The sequence below is a fragment of the Protomyces lactucae-debilis genome (genome assembly GCF_002105105.1).
Source record: "Protomyces lactucae-debilis strain 12-1054 chromosome Unknown BCR37scaffold_7, whole genome shotgun sequence".
Classification (NCBI taxonomy): domain Eukaryota; kingdom Fungi; phylum Ascomycota; class Taphrinomycetes; order Taphrinales; family Protomycetaceae; genus Protomyces; species Protomyces lactucae-debilis.
This window is the reverse complement of record NW_024467999.1, coordinates 209,861-225,638: the sequence shown is the minus strand read 5'-3', so window position 1 is coordinate 225,638 and position 15,778 is coordinate 209,861. Positions and strand designations below refer to the sequence as shown.

The 15,778-nt window shown below is 50.2% G+C and overlaps 7 protein-coding genes across 7 annotated transcripts; 1 reads left to right on the top strand and 6 right to left on the bottom strand.

The window, feature by feature from the left end:
- Positions 1 to 631: 631 nt before the first annotated feature.
- On the bottom strand, positions 632 to 1,076 carry BCR37DRAFT_386749 (uncharacterized protein; the record flags this gene model as incomplete). The annotated part of the gene is made up of 2 exons (XM_040870472.1): positions 632 to 778; positions 825 to 1,076. The coding sequence occupies 2 exons, from the start codon at positions 1,074 to 1,076 to the stop codon at positions 632 to 634; spliced, it is 399 nt and encodes a 132-aa protein (XP_040726019.1).
- Positions 902 to 1,711, bottom strand: BCR37DRAFT_378695 (uncharacterized protein). The gene is made up of 2 exons (XM_040869102.1): positions 1,036 to 1,711; positions 902 to 985 (listed from the first exon to the last, which is right to left on the bottom strand). Exon 1 carries the CDS (start codon positions 1,483 to 1,485, stop codon positions 1,279 to 1,281), a length of 207 nt encoding a protein of 68 aa, XP_040726018.1. The 5' UTR covers positions 1,486 to 1,711; the 3' UTR covers positions 902 to 985; positions 1,036 to 1,278.
- Positions 1,712 to 2,645: 934 nt separating this feature from the next.
- On the bottom strand, positions 2,646 to 3,875 carry BCR37DRAFT_413005 (uncharacterized protein; the record flags this gene model as incomplete). Its single annotated transcript, XM_040872239.1, has 1 exon — positions 2,646 to 3,875. The coding sequence occupies one exon, from the start codon at positions 3,873 to 3,875 to the stop codon at positions 2,646 to 2,648; it is 1,230 nt and encodes a 409-aa protein (XP_040726017.1).
- A 444-nt stretch (positions 3,876 to 4,319) lies between these two features.
- BCR37DRAFT_413004 (uncharacterized protein) lies at positions 4,320 to 5,450 on the bottom strand (the record flags this gene model as incomplete). The annotated part of the gene is made up of 1 exon (XM_040872238.1): positions 4,320 to 5,450. The coding sequence occupies one exon, from the start codon at positions 5,448 to 5,450 to the stop codon at positions 4,320 to 4,322; it is 1,131 nt and encodes a 376-aa protein (XP_040726016.1).
- A 1,133-nt stretch (positions 5,451 to 6,583) lies between these two features.
- Positions 6,584 to 7,976, top strand: BCR37DRAFT_378692 (uncharacterized protein). The gene has a single exon (XM_040869101.1). It carries the CDS (start codon positions 7,422 to 7,424, stop codon positions 7,827 to 7,829), a length of 408 nt encoding a protein of 135 aa, XP_040726015.1. The 5' UTR covers positions 6,584 to 7,421; the 3' UTR covers positions 7,830 to 7,976.
- Positions 7,977 to 11,242: 3,266 nt separating this feature from the next.
- On the bottom strand, positions 11,243 to 12,460 carry BCR37DRAFT_386746 (uncharacterized protein; the record flags this gene model as incomplete). Its single annotated transcript, XM_040870471.1, has 1 exon — positions 11,243 to 12,460. One exon carries the CDS (start codon positions 12,458 to 12,460, stop codon positions 11,243 to 11,245), a length of 1,218 nt encoding a protein of 405 aa, XP_040726014.1.
- An 864-nt stretch (positions 12,461 to 13,324) lies between these two features.
- Positions 13,325 to 15,373, bottom strand: BCR37DRAFT_378690 (heat shock protein 70 family). The gene is made up of 2 exons (XM_040869100.1): positions 15,261 to 15,373; positions 13,325 to 15,201 (listed from the first exon to the last, which is right to left on the bottom strand). The coding sequence occupies exons 1-2, from the start codon at positions 15,358 to 15,360 to the stop codon at positions 13,346 to 13,348; spliced, it is 1,956 nt and encodes a 651-aa protein (XP_040726013.1). The 5' UTR covers positions 15,361 to 15,373; the 3' UTR covers positions 13,325 to 13,345.
- Between the last annotated feature and the right edge of the window lie 405 nt (positions 15,374 to 15,778).

Here is a 15,778-nt window from a genome sequence, read left to right as displayed (position 1 = left end):
GCTTCCAATTTGCCATAAATGTCACAAGATGACCACTCAGGTGTGATCCGAAGCTTACATAGCTCGAACTCGAGCCACAGGAGTATGCATCATTGACAGAGCCAGTTCTGAATTGACAGGACCGACGTGGATTCCTGCTTTGTATGCGCCTAGGCACAAGAGGCTCTAAAACAACGAACGAAAAGGAGAGAGCTGCCCTACTCTCCACATCGACAGATCACAGAGGATCTGTGTCTACAGTTGCTGCAATTGTAGGGCTTCTGCCTCAGACTTGCATATTCTTGACAATCGTCCCGTGGGAAGGTGCAATTCTCAGCGGCTCACGGCGCTACTGACCACCTGCGGCCGCGGTAAAAGCTAATTTGCATATTTATTTGCAAATACGGGAAATTTCCACGGGTGGTGAATCGGTGATAAACGGAAGACTGACGCCATGCGATAAACGGAAGACAAACGGGAGATTATGGCGCTGGTGACAAACAGGCGATGATTGACGCGTAGTAAACCGGTGATTTACGGGTGAGAACCGGCGATCGCTGGTGACTAGTACGCAGCGAGCTGCAGGTGGCGAGCCAGGGCTTTACGTAGTTCAGGGATAGCTCTAGAGCAACGAAGGCTTACTACGTCCACCCTACAACTGTCGTGCAAGGTGCCTTGCACGCTTGCTACGCTCCCGCGCTTGTTTCACCTCGCTGGCAGCGGCGGCGCGGTCATTCCTGTCATTCGCTGCAGCCTGGAGAAGCTGAGCTTTCGCCGTCATCGGCCGGTTGCGTTTGCCCTGTAGTAGTCAGTATAAATCAAGACCAGCGAAAGAATGAGTGTACCGTACGAGGTGGCTGTGGGGCTTCTACATCGCTGTCGTCGTCTTGCCCATGGCGTGACGCGATGTTCCGTAAGGTCCGTGGTCCTTGTTGTGTGTCGTTGTCGTCGTCGATCTCCTGCTGCTCAGCCTCTGCCTCTGCAGACGCTTGGTGTGCCTCGATTACTGTTGTCAGCAGGGACCCGTTGCGTAGATTGTTGGGCGTCATCACGTACGGCGACTTGCAGATTCTTGGCAGCATGCTGAGAAGAGCCATGGAAATCCGCTTCGCTTGCGCCCTGGCAAGGGACGTGAAGTTCCGATCAAGACGACGGACTGTCTTCTTTAGATCGGCAACGTGTTGAAAATGGGTTCGACAGCCTGGATCACAGTGCGCTTGGAATTATCCCTTGGCACGCGTCGTAGTCGTGCTGGTTCCTTTGTCATGCGTGTATCGTGTGCAAGGCGTTCAAATCAGTCTAGATCGTCCTCTTGAATGCGTTAGACTCAGCGTAATGTATCAGAAGAGACAGAGACGCTGTTAGATAAAGCCATGGGTTCGTTGTTGGCCGTATCTGCTGCGATGCCACCTTGAGGCTGCTGAGCTGGTTCCGTGAACGACGCGGGGAAAACGCTTGAATCAAGGGTATTGAGCAAAACTCTAGAACCCTGATCATCTCTTGCATGTGCTAGTAGACGCGCTGCTTGCTTCGCTCTTGCAGAGCCAAGGCTGAGGATGTTGGCTGCTCATTTGCTTGGCAGGTTGGACTCTACCGCACCACGCAGGACAGCATTGATCTGACGTTGTTGGTCAGACGCACTTGAGAGACAGAATCGAAGGAAGAGACTGCAGAGATGCGCCTCTAGAGTGGAGCGCTTGCGTACTGTGGTCGCGAGTAGCGCGAGGCTCAGATGCGCAGAGTGGCCAAAGCTCAAAATCAACAAAATCCAACTTCACGACGAGCACATCACATCGACGACTCGACTTCCTTAATCCTTGAAGCCTTGGGAACAAAGCCGCTCTCGTAGGATAGCTGACGTCTAGCAAACCACATGCTTCTACGATCTGCATCGAGCGATAATTACATTTGCAGGGTAGTCATGCCATGCAGATCGGGGAATCATGTGGTTTGGACACGTCGTAGATAGGATTGCTTCTCAATAGTTGCGCATGAGCTGGATGAATGCCAGCGTATGTGTCTACTCGGACGTGCTATCTAGATGCATAGCTATAGTGCAAGCTACAGAAATCACCAGCGTCTGCTGTTTGACTTCCGTCGATCGCCATTTTTACACCAGCGTCTGGAAGTGGTGTACCGGTTTGCTCCAGTATTTCACCAGCGCTACCGGTTTATCACCTGCAAGTCATCCGCAAATCACCAGTGTGCACCCGTCTTCACCAGCGATTTTCCCGTAGGGTTGAGACAACCTTCATGCAATTGATGATGCAAGAGATGAACTCAGTCGAGGACTTGACCTGCAGCTTATCACGACGTTGTCAAAACTGCGGAGCTGCACAACCTCGCAGAGTCATTTAGACTATAGGAGATCAGCCGCGACAGCACCAACATCAGCAACAACAGTAGTAGGAGAAACATACGCTGACACCATCCTAGGCCGCCGACAAAAACCAATTAAAGACTGGCATTTATCAAGTACATGGAGTCTACGATGACCGTTGCTGATTATACTACCGGCAGCTGAAGACAACCTATAGCTTGAACTTAGTTTAAGTATTGACCGTCGGCATTACGAATGTCACACTTCATCACAGGCCTCATTCTTTTGTGATCCTTTCGTTTGACTGGAGCTTCAGCTATGATCGAACACGACTCTATCGTTGTGCCTACATAAAGGCTCTCGGCCTTTTTAGATCCCTACATTGGTCAGAAGGATCAGGATATCCACCTGAGCGTTTCAGGCGTTCGTCTTCTCTTGCCTTCCGTAGCTTCTCAGACCTTTCGCATAGTAAGAAATGCCATTCTGGTTCCTTCCGAAGCAGTGCGGAACAAGCCTCTGACCCCTCGCGCACCAAATCCCTAGTTCGGCACAGAAAGCCGATCTCAAGCCTGGAAGCCACTTGTGCTTCTTCATTTGTAGTATCAAAACTGCTGGTCCATCTTTTCACAACAGAATCTGGCAACAAGGACCACTCAGTTGGTAATCCTGCGAGATCCCTTGCAAAGTCTTCGGCATTGCATTCGGACTGTAGGACCTCGTTGTCATCTCGAGGATTGCCAAGGGGTCCAGTCATCAATATGCGATTGAACCGAAAGGCCAGTCCGCAATTGCATGTATACCAGCTGAGTAGGTCAAGGCTCGTTGTTTCTGCTGCTGCATCCTTTGTCGAGGGTATACACATCCCAGGCTGGTTCAAATGACTTGAGTGGTTCAATCCTTCTTGAGAAGATGTTGTTGGGCTTGTTGGGAATGGCCATTCTGCGTTCTGTTCAGCCCCGTTGTTCGAAGGAGCTAAACTGAGGTATTCACCTAACCTGCCCGCGACCGGGAACACCGCATTCATCAAAGTAGCAAGTTGTCCCAAGGATGCGAATAATCGATCCACAATGACGGAAATAAACAGCACACGTAGGCGCATCAGCTCTGCTGGTTTTAGGGCTGCACAATGATCGTCAGGGCTGTTTTCACGCTTGCTCAGCTGGACCACTTCCCTCGGTGTGTCTGGCTCACTTTCAGAGTTAGAGTTCGAAGCAGAGCCAGATTCAGACTCAGACGAATGCTCATCTGGAAAAACGAATCCATGAATACTTTCTGAGCTCCACTGAATACTCTCCCATCCAACGCTGCAGACAAAGGGACGTGCTTGTTCGAGCGTTTTCACCTTTAGATACCACAACTCGAAGTTCTCAGCTTCTATTTCACAGTAAATCTCGCAATCCAACCACTCAGGCAATGGGAAAATTTTGAAGAGCTCAAATTCTAGGTCATAACAAGTTCCATCGTTGACGTAGCTTGTTCTGCTCACACACACTGGGCCTGCGTGATTTTGCACAACACATGCGCCAAAGTGGCCCAAGAGAAAGAAGACATGACACACTAGCTTGAATGTCCACATGGTGTTGAGAGAAACGTATCGGGCCAATCAAGGGGCCCTGCTCCTATACTTGTAAGCTGTGTATTGTAAACTTAGATGTCACATCAAAATTTGCTGCAGGCGCTTGCAACGCTCTAATTTCTGCATGTGGACATTTGCAAATTTTGCTACAATCGAGGTAGCAAATCATGTTGCAAGCGACAAGTCAGCTGCAGTTGCTACAGTACTGATGTTCCAGGAACATCATGCATACGCTGATCGGATATCGTCGAAAGACAATCCTGCTGACCTGCAGCTTATGGTTGTGTGCCAATGTGTGGCCACTGGCCATAAAGAATTTCTTTGTGACTGTGTCTTACTGCAATGGCGAGAAATCACATGGCAGCTGCAGTTGTAATTTGCGCGAACCTTGCGAGCTACGGCTTACCAAAGGCCCCTACTGCTGTAGCTAGAGGTGTTTCTCCGCTATAAGAATGTTCTTGGTTTTTTTGGACCTCTGCAACTGTCAGAAGAATCAGGATAACCATTCTTACGTTTGGAATTGTCGAGTTCCGCATCTTTCTCGGCTGCCTGAGTTGCCAACATAAGCTTCAAAGATTCTTGACACAATAATTCCGACCAACCTTCTTCCTCCGGATGTAATCCTGAACATTGGTCTGTTGGCGATCGATACATCAAGGTTTCAGGCTTGCACACAAAGCCTGTACGATGCGTGGAAGCAACCAAATCTGCAGCATGACCCCAAGTTCCGTGTACTTTGTCTAGTGACCAGCCTCTAGGTAAGTTTGCGATGTCGTGTGCGAAACTTTCTGCCAGACACATAGACTGTATCTTATCTTGATATTGGTACCCAAAGTGTCCCATTTGCAAGATGCGATCAAAGTTGAGAGCCAAGCTGCATTTACAAAAGGATAAATTCGGTTCAATGAGCCTCTCCGTCTTCGAAGCTGTAGCATCCACTGGAAGAATACACGTCGTCGAGTTTGCTGCATTCATTCGATAGGCAGGAGCACATCCGCGGCCAATGTAGCTAGGGTGCCTCCTCGTGAGTTGAAGAACTTCAGCCGACAAGGTGACAAGATCCGCAACGTGTAAGAGAAGACGATTGTAGATGAGGGTCTGCATGATCTCGAGTGCGCATTTTGCGCCATCAGACTTACTCCCGCGCTTGCTCAACTGATTTCCGCTGATCGTATCAAATGATTCGCTATCTGGCTCAGAATCTTCGTAATCCGTTTTTGATGAGCTAGCTCTAGCTTGAGACTTAGGGTCAGTAGTCCAAGCCCAGTGGAGACTCTCCCATCCAACGCTGCAGACAAAAAGCCGGGAGGTGTATAGTTGCCTCATTGCTTGAAACCATGTCTGGAAGATGATCGCTTCTGAAAAGCAATAAACGTGACAGGGCAGCTGTTCAGGTAGTGCTGTGACTTTGAAGAGCTGGAATTCCAGGCTGTAACAGAGACCTTTGTCGACCCATTGCCAGTTATCGCTGTCGAGATTGCTATTCACGGCCGTGGACTGTTCCGCTGCGCCAAGCTTCAAGAAGAGCCACAGACATAGAGACAAAGAGCTCAATAGCAGATCTGCTTTCCACATAACGGACGGCTTACAGGGGATGGGACTGCTTGTTGAACTTATTTTGGCCTATCCTTGCGACTGACGCGTATTTTGATCAAACAACGCCGCAGATTTCAGGGGCTCGAAATTATTCGGTCGATATGCAGGAGAGCAATTTCAGATGCGTCTGCAGTCGAGCCTTGGGTTGCTCAAACGCGATTGCAACAGCGGGATTCTAAGACGGCTCCTGAAGCCTGGCGGAAGATTCAGCTCAAAAGCGGTTCAGGCTACAACTTGATGCACCAGCAGTTGCATGATGGTATTCATTGGCTTGCATGAGAACCTTATGTAACTTTTCCATTGCCGATAGCGCCGAAGTAGGCCCGCTGCTGTAACTGGTGCCACGTGCTCCGGACGACTAGATTTGGGTTGCGTCGGCCTTCAGGGGACCATCGGCGCAAGTGAGAGATGTCCTATACAAAGAGTAGAAAGGATGCACGACCTCGGGGCGTGTTCTCTTCAGCCTCGCTCTTACCCGCTGGCACGTCTACACAGTGACAAAGTAAGATAGCAGCCGGCCATACTTGCTCTGAGACTGAGGTTATCGTGGAAATTCCCACTTCTCTACATCCTTGTCGCAATTATGCACGTCAATTGGGTTTCATAAATTATCACGCATGAATTTTGTTGTGAATGTGTCTTATAAATTGCCGTATGCAGCTGCGGCAGCAGGCCTCAGTGCAATGCATATGGCGTCAATATCAATCTCGAAGAAAGCCGGCAAAGTCTGTCGACACTGCAAACTGCAGAGGTGCTTGTTGCTGCAACTTCAAGGCCATGACTAGACACTTTGGGCTGCAGGGGTGCCTATTGCTGCAATTCATGGCAATAGCTAGGCCAGTGGGTAGCTAAGTGTCACTGACTGACTAAACAAGTCCTATCGATAGTTTCAGATGCATCATCACCTGAAACCCGTGATAACATCTCGCGGCTACTCTTCTGTGCGCAATCTTCGCGGCCGATCTACATAGACCACATCTCATGATCATGGAGTCATTCGTTTGGTATCTTCAACAGTGTTCCGGCTAAAATCTCTTATGCTCACCTCACGAATCTAAGATATCTCTTGGTTTTTGGCAGGTCTGGCTAGGACTTTGTTCTTGTTTCTTGTCCTACTATTTTCTTGGTTCTATCTCTAGTCTAAGTCTATGATGGTTGAGGAACAGCCTTCTGCTTTGTTCTTCATTCACCAACTTTGTACTTTGGTAGAGTCATCTATGATCTACCTCTCCTGTTGTCTAGTATCTTCGATGTGGGCTCGCTCTGCTCTGCCTAAACACCTCTCAGCCCAGTCCTTACACTTCGCTGAACCCATATCAGATTCTATCACACTTGGACAACAACACCAATACAACTCATATCATCCGACCCAATCATCCCTGTGGGTATGACCCCCGAAGAAGCCATTCAGGCCGTGGCCACCGACAAGAACCAAGTTCATCATCAGGTCGACGCCTTGGCCAACGACATCACTCAGCTCCGCCATGTTCATCAAATCGAGCTGCAGACCCTCCGACAGGAACATCTCGGTGCTCAAGCTGTAGCTGGCCGAGCCCTCCGGCACCCTCCGGCACCCTCTTCCCAGTCTCGCCTGAAGACAAAGGATCCCGAGACCTTCACGTGATTGCCAGACAGGTCTGACGTCCGAGACTTTCTTGCAGCCTGCCGTACCCGTCACGTCAGCCCATCCTACCGCCTGACATCCTGAATCGACAAGATGTTGTGGGTCTCCAGTCTGCTAGGCGAAGCCGCTAGCCTTTGGCAACAGTCCAAGACAGACTCCCACCGTGGCGAGGTTGACCTTTGGTTCGAATCAGCAAACGAGAGGCTTGCCTTCAGGTAGGCGACGAGCAGTCTGAGGCAACACAGAAGCTCGAACGTCTCTGTCAGGGTATCAAGGCAGCAACGTAGCACATTGCTGACATCAACTTGAGCATCGCTCCTCTGAACATGTCTGAGGAGTCGAGGATCTTGTCCTTGCGCCATTATATCAACGAAAAGGTCAAGAATGTCCTCGCTGAATTTCCGGCATCGACAAAGTCCAGTATCGCCGCCGACAACGGTTTCTTGGAGAGCGTATGCGCGCTCGGTCAGGCACCACGCTTTTACGAGAAACCGTCATGTGCGTCCCGCTCCATATCACTCATTCGCCCACGTTCGACTGCCAGCACTCCTCTCACGACGACGTTCCCACAGCCAATGCAGATGGACGCTGTGGCACCCAGCAAGGATCATGCGGCCGCTCGCCAGTACAGGATTGACGACCGAATCTATCTCCATTGTGGTGAGCCCGGACACCAACTCAAAGAATGCCGACAGAGGCCAGCAGGTCCAAAAGTGCTAGGCGATAGGAAATAGGCAATCGTGTCCGCTCAGCTTTCCGCCTGTTCTCTGCCTCAGCCCTATCGCTCTGTCTTGGTCGCTCTCTGCTGCTCATCGTGTGCTTACTGTCGTCTTTTCCATTGGCGATCAACTTGGCGAATCGTTTGCTTTGGTCGACAGTGGTGCAACGAGCAATATTTTGTCGACTCCGCTTTTATCTCGCGCATTGGATTCAACAAACGCCCTGGGAAATTGGAACTACCAGTGCACCTTGAGACCATCGACAGTAGTTTGCTCGCTCCGCTTACGCATGCTACAATTCCTTTGCAACTCTCTGTTGCCACACATCACGAGCATGCTTCTTTCGTGATCTCGGACCCAGGACGGTACGAGGTTCTTCTCGGCTCGCCTTGGCTTCGACTTTACGATCTTTCTATTGATTGGGCCAACAGCAAGATTTGTTTCCCCGACTCGTGTTCGGAACACTTGTCGGTGTCTCGAGGTGGATCGGTCGATCGTCACCTCCTCTCAGTACCACAGCTCACGACATCTGCACTTTGGAAGCCGTTACTTTCCAAGGCCAAGCTAGCACGCACGATGTTAATGAGCTTCGTCCCTCGGATCTCCTAGGCATCGATCCAGCTCCCAGTGCCTTCCGTTCTCCCAGTGAACCAGCGTCTCCCAACGTTCCCAGGTATCCCAGTGACCTCAGTGCGAAGCTGGCGTCAAGTTCGGCTTCCAGTTTCAACGTCTTGTCCAGCACTACGTCTAAGATCAACAATGGTCCCCAAGAACTACCATTGTTTTCGCACAAGACATTTCTGCGGACGAAGTTGCGCATCATCCGTCCCATCTCAAGTACGACCATAAGGTTCCTCTCCTCAAAGGCTCTACACTACCATGGTCCTGTACGTAAGGAGCGCACCAGAGCTACATGTCTCGAAAGAATACTTGGAAAAGGAAGTTGCTGCGGCAATATCTTGTCCTCGGAAACTCCCACAGGAACATCAGCCCTTTTCGTTAAGAAAAGGGTTGGTTCTCTGCGTCTGTGCATCGACTCTTGTGGTCTCAACAATATCACGATCAAGAATCGAGCACGACTTCCGCGGGTTTCAGAAATCTTGTGTCGCCTCTATCATGTTCGTGTCTCCAAAAAGCTGGAATTTCGCGGTGCTTACAACCTCCTGCGTATTGTTTCCAGTGATAAGTGGAAGACAGCTTTCCGAAGCGCTACAGCCATTGCGAATACAACGTCCTGCCGTTTGGTCTGATCAATGTTCCAGCGCCTTTAAAAAGCATGATGAATGATGTGTGGCAACCATTCTTGGATGTCTTCGTGGTCGGCTATTTGGATGATATTGTCTCCTACTCCAAGTGTCAGTCAGATCACGATCGACATGTTGCTTCTGTCCTTGAAGTCTTGCAAAAGCATTCTCTGTATGTCAAACCAGAGAAGTGTGTTTTCGACAGCAATCAAGTGGAATTTTTGGGCTATGTGATCTCACCTTCTGGCTTCACAATGGATGCCAGCAAAGTCGACTCAATTCTCAACTGGTCAATACCCAAGTCAAGCAAGAATGTTCGGGCCATAACGCCTTTGCCAACGGCTATCGATGTTTTATTCGCAACTACACTTGTGCACGCGCCAAGGCAACTCGACACAAACCCTATGGCAAGCTCAACCCTCCCGAATCTCCGACACTCCATGGTCTGCATTCTCTCACACCTTTGTCACCAAGCTTCCTTTGTCCGACTATGACTCCATTCTGGTTTCTGTGAACTGTATCTCTAGAAAGCTCGCTTCATCCCTTACCTCGAGGCTGCCGGCGCAGTTACCTTCGCAATGACTTTCATGGATCGTATCGTCTCGAATCATGGCCTCTCAACGTTTGTTACATCTAAATGTGGCTACACCCTCTGGCAGACACTCCTCCTTCAACTTGCCCCACAAGTCACGTCCTTTTCGTCTACAGCATATCATGCTCAGACTGAGGCTGAACGTGTCAAGTCGATACTCGAACAATTTCTGCAAGGCTACATCAACCACGCCCACGAAAATTGGTGCTGTCTTCTTCCTCAAGCCGAGTTCTGCCACAAGAATAGTCACCAAGACACCATCAAGACGTCTCCCTTCTTCGCTGAACGTGGCCGGCACTTTCGCTTTACTGTTCAACTTGATTCTCGCACTTTCCCTGCAAATTACGACATGGCTGCTCGTTTGAGGTCTATGCACGACGAGCTCAAGATCCACATTAAGATGCACAGGACAAGTACAAGGAATATGCCGGTCGTTCTCGACCACCAGTTCCCTCAGAGTTACAGCCTGGCAAGCAAGTTTGGCTACACACCAGTCATAATCGTACGTCTATCGACCATCACCAAAGCTCGACATGACTCGCGCCGGAGCTTTCCGCTTCATATGCTCAATTACCGACACTGGTTTCAATTTTGACCTCCCATGCGGTGTTTTGATTCATCCTGTCTACACACCTCTGGTCTGCTCGAGCCCTACCAGGAGCCGAGCTGCTTTGTCTCGCTCGCAGCTTCATCCTCCTCCTACAAAGATCAACGACACAGCGAATGTGAAGTTGATGCCACCTACAAAGATCAACGACACAGCGGCGACACAGCGGCGACACAGCGGATGGGAAGTTGATGCTATCGTGGACTGTAAGATCGACAACAATCGGTGGAAGTATCTTCTTCATAGAATAGGCTACAGCGACGCTCACAAACAACGGGCGCCTAGCGAGTTTGTCTACGCCAACATGGCTCTGCTTGTCCACCACTTCCACCAACGCAATCCCACTGCTCCAAGGCCACCTTTTGCGCAACGAAGATGACGCGCTCAGGGGAGGGTCGTGTCACGGACTGACTGAACAAGTCCTATTCATGAGTTCATATGCCTCATCAACTGAGACCTCTGGTTATATCTCGCGGCTGTTCTTCTGTGCACAACCACAACGATCGATCTAGATCCTACCTGGATCATGCATTACTCGTTCGGCATTTCCATTAGTTGCTTGCTTTCATCTGGCGCAGGTCTCTCATTCTGGCCTCACCAATCTGAGACATCTCTTTGTCTATCGGCTCGTCTGGCTAGGTGCCGCCCACAGTCCTTTAGGACCTTGGCCATGTTTCTTGTCCTACTGTTTTATGGGTTCTAGCTCTAGCCTACGAAGCTAAAAGGACAGCCTTCTGCTGCCTTGTTCTTCAGTTGGTAAAACCGCCTCTCTCAAAAGTTTCCCTGTGGTGTGGTGTCGTCGACGTGGACACGCTCTGCTCTGCCTCGTCACGCCTCAGCCCTGTTGTTACAAGAAGCTTGCAATCGACGTTGATCACAATTGCCAGTTTTCCTAAATTAAGCAAACAACTACCAACTCTCAGGTCAGAAGATCAATTGTAAATCGCTCGTCGACTATCCTCATATTGCAAGTCATTGCGAAGCCCTATAAGTAAGGGTTCGGATCCCTCAGTAGCGGCATCGGATTACGACAATTTGGCTGTGGACGATCCCTTTGTTTTCTCGTAGCGAGCTTGAGAGAATCCCAGCACTTCAGCTGCACCCATCCGGGACGACGCATAGACTGACAAACTCTGTCGGTTCCGAAAAGACCGTTCGCAGTCTCACAGGAAAATCCTCGTTGCTGGTTTTCATCAGCTAGAAACGTCGTCAGACTTTTCGCCTGTGGTGGATAAGTCTCCTTGCTGTCAATGATCAGAGAATTAGCTTTGTCAAGACTCCAGCTGTAAGGTAGACTTGCGAGGTATTGGCTCACGTATTGAGGCTTACAGAGAGTCTGAAACAAGAGGTCAATTGCTGGATCTGCAGCTGGACCCGTAGCCAAGAGCATGCGGTTGAATTTGATGGCCACCTCACACTTGCAAAGCCTCCAATTGAGAGCTGTAACTGACCCTGATTCGCCTTCCTTGCTCTTAGCTTTGCTGGCATCGCCATTACCTGTGGGAAGCTCCTCTAGACCGGCAGACCTTTTCAAGTATCCCAGATAATTGTTTAATCGCGACCCCAACTCGGCATATTCAGCGCGTCCCTCTTCCTCCTCCTGCCGGTATAAGTTGACCGTGAATTGCCTGATATAATCCATGTCCCAGTAATGACGAATCAATTCTGATGTAGTCATCCAAAGGAGGCGATATAAGGTCAAAGCCGAAAATGGTGAAAATGGAGGCCTGGAAGAGCCAGTGAGCTTGTCACTTTTTTTCGAGTCTTGGAACGCCCGCTTGCCGAGCGTCGAAGGTGGAGGAGTCCCGGAAATGGAGGCCTTATATTTGGCAGCCACGCGGGCGATGTAGCGCTCGTAGCCGTCCATCAACCCGAACATGGTTGAAAACGACAAGTATGTGGTTCGATAGGAAAGTGACTGCTTGCCGACGCTGCATAGCGAGACTGGAGATTTGACGAGCAAGCTAGACACCGTGAGGGACTGTAGGTATTTCTGAGCTTGACCGTGACACCACACCGTGCATGGAAGGGAGTCTGGAACGAGACCGAGCTTCATGAGAATGAAGTCACCATCGTAACAAGTCCCGTCGTCCAAAAAAAGAGATGGATAAGGAAGTCGGCGAGGGCAAGTTCCGGGCTGATCAGCTAGGTGTTCCTGAATCAGGCTGAGAATGAACAAAGCTTGCGAGACTGCGAACAACATATTGCGTATGTGAGTAGGTTGCTGGGCTTGCAAATACAACTGTGATTGAGCAGGCTGATTGTAGAGCAGGACCAGCCTTTGTGTATCGGTGATTCTAACCCGTGGAAGCCTACAAGCAAAAACAGAGACGATGAGGACAGGCTCCCGTTTTATACTCGGGCTGCAACTTGAAGGCCACGGATCAGGGCTGCTAATCCCCCTTGCTGTGCATTGTGCGAACCCCTGATCATCTCGCAAGAGAGACTTATTTGCCCAACAGGGGAAGCTGAAGAGTCAAAGCCTCCCGCAATCACAGGGAGGTTAGATACGTGCAACGATAGGAGCTGCTAGATCGGTCTCTGTCTGCTTGTGGAAAGGTATTGACACTCTGGCACGCATATATTTGCAAGTGTGATCTCGATTTTCCGCACAGAAATGGTGATGTGGAAAGTTTCCATCCCGAGTTACATATTCAGGGGTAACTTATTTGCTGCCAAGACCACAGTTGTTTGCCAAGACAACAATCGCGAGCGACTGAATTTGCGCAGACGAGAGGTCTAGAGTCTAGACCCTGAAGACGATTTGAGGAGCTAGACACTCCTAGACAGATCCTCGTGCGGTATCATATCGCCGGTATGCGGCCTTCAGAGCTCGGACAGTACCGCGGCAACTGCTGTGGTCAAAGGAGGTGTATCAACATCAACATCATTCAGCCCACAGGACCTGTCATGAGTGCAGGACTCTTCTCAGTGGCAGAGCACAAAGGATCGACCGAGCAATCTCAAGATTTCCAGCTGACCTTCAAAGGTCCTTCTGCATCCTCATGGCTCAAGGCAAGCAGTTGAACAGGGATTGGGGATATGCTATTTATCTTTTATGATTTTGACGCCATATTAGTTCCACACTTTACTTCTTCTCTTCCTCCTGCTTTGGCTCCTCAGGCTTCTTCTCCTGCTCTTGTGCAGCCTTGTTCTTGTACACCTGCTCAAACAACTTCAACGATGCATTCTGCACGGCATCCGTCTTTTCCTTGAGCTCAGCAGCAGAAGCAGGTGAATCACCAGCCTGTGCCTTTGCAATCACCTCGCGCAAGTCAGTGATGGACTGCCGGATCTTGTCAGCCTCCGTTTTATCAATCTGCGCCTCAAAGTCCTTGAGTGACTGCTCCGTGTCGTTCATGACGCTATCCGCGCGGTTGGCAGCTTCAATCTGTTCCTTGCGCTCCTTGTCAGCACCGGCATTTTGCTCAGCTTCATCCACCATCTTTTGAATCTCAGACTCTGTGAGACCGGATGATGCGGCAATGGTGATGCTTTGATCCTTGTTGGTGGCCTTGTCCTTGGCAGCAACGTTGACAATACCATCAGCATCAATATCAAAGGTGACCTCAATCTGAGGAACACCCTTGGGCGCAGGTGGGATACCGACAAGCTGGAAGTTACCGAGCAACTTGTTGTCCTTGCAGAGCTCACGCTCACCTTGGAATACCTTGATCTCGACGGCAGTTTGACCAGAAGCGGCAGTCGAGAAGGTTTGCGACTTGCGGGTAGGGATGGTGGTGTTGCGGTTGATGAGACGGGTAAAGACGCCACCGAGCGTCTCAATACCGAGCGAAAGTGGTGTCACATCGAGCAAGATGATGTCCTTGACCTCACCTGACAACACACCACCCTGAATAGCGGCACCCATGGCAACAGCCTCGTCAGGGTTGACAGACTTGCTTGCATCACGACCGAAAATGCCTTTGCAGACCTCAGTGACCTTTGGCATACGTGTCATACCACCAACAAGAATGACTTCTTGAATCTCAGACTTGCTCACACCGGCATCCTTCATAGCCTTCTCACATGGTTGAATGGTCTTCTTGATCATTGGCTCTACGAGCTTCTCGAATTGAGCACGGGTCAACTTGGTGTTGATGTGCTTGGGTCCTGATGCGTCGGCGGTGATGAATGGAAGGTTGATCTCAGTTTGAACAGTAGAGGAGAGCTCAATCTTGGCCTTCTCAGCAGCCTCGCGGATACGCTGAATGGCCATACGGTCCTTGGAGAGATCCATGTTCTCATCCTTCTTGAATTGCTCCAAAATATGCCTGACGAGGACAATGTCAAAGTCCTCACCACCGAGGTGAGTGTCTCCGTTGGTCGACTTGACCTCAAACACACCCTTGTTCAGTTCCAGGATGGAGACATCGAAAGTACCACCACCGAGATCGTATACAGCCACAATCTTGTCGGTATCCTTGTCAAGACCGTACGCCAAAGCAGCAGCCGTAGGCTCGTTGACCACACGGAGCACGTTCAGACCAGCGATAGCACCGGCATCACGAGTCGCCTGACGCTGCGAGTCGTTGAAGTAAGCAGGAACAGTGACAACAGCATTTTGGATAGGCTTGTTGAGGTAAGCCTCGGCAGTCTCCTTCATCTTACCAAGCACGAATCCACCAATCTGCGAGGGAGAGTACTTTTGGCCACGTGCCTCGACCCAAGCATCACCATTGCTGTGCTTTGCAATCTTGTATGGCACTTGGTTGATATCGCGCTGCACCTCTGGCTCATCAAATCGCCGACCAATGAGACGTTTGGTGGCAAACAGCGTGTTCTCCGGGTTGACGACTGCTTGACGACGAGCAGCAACACCGACGAGGCGCTCGCCATCTTTTGTGAACGCCACGACGGAAGGAGTTGTACGTGCACCTTCACTGTTTTCAATGATACGAGGCGTCGCGCCTTCCATCACAGCCACTGCAGAGTTGGTCGTGCCTGTACAATCGCTGTTAGCATACTCTTCCATGATGTTCTTGTGAGATGTGATGACATACCAAGATCCACGCCGATGACTTGGCCCTTGACTTGCTCAGACATGGCTCTGCGTGCATAAGGCTGACGGAGGAGAGTCCTGCCTACGCTCTGCTTGAACATACGAGCAGACAGCATGATTGTATGGGGGATGTAGCTGGTGATGTCGTCGTCTTTGCATCTTTGTTGAAAGAAATTTCTCCGTCACGTGCACACAGGGAAAGTTCAGGAAGGATGAGGTAAGCATCTACGTCTACGGGGGAAACAGCCTCATCTGCGTGTACGATCATCATGTCTAGAGGAGCAGGGCGTCACAAGTTCAAGAGCTGCAGACTGGCAGCAACATACGTGTCAATTTGCAATGTACCGTAAATATCGGTCAAGTTTCTTCATCCTCGACCAAGACCACGCTTCGCATCACATAGTGCATAGTGCATGGTATCGCAAGAACTGATTGTCGAGCAAGCAACCCTTGGAATGACAGTCCTCGGATTGCAGCTGGCTCTCAAGCAAGTCTGAGATCTTCCCACATGTAGAAAGG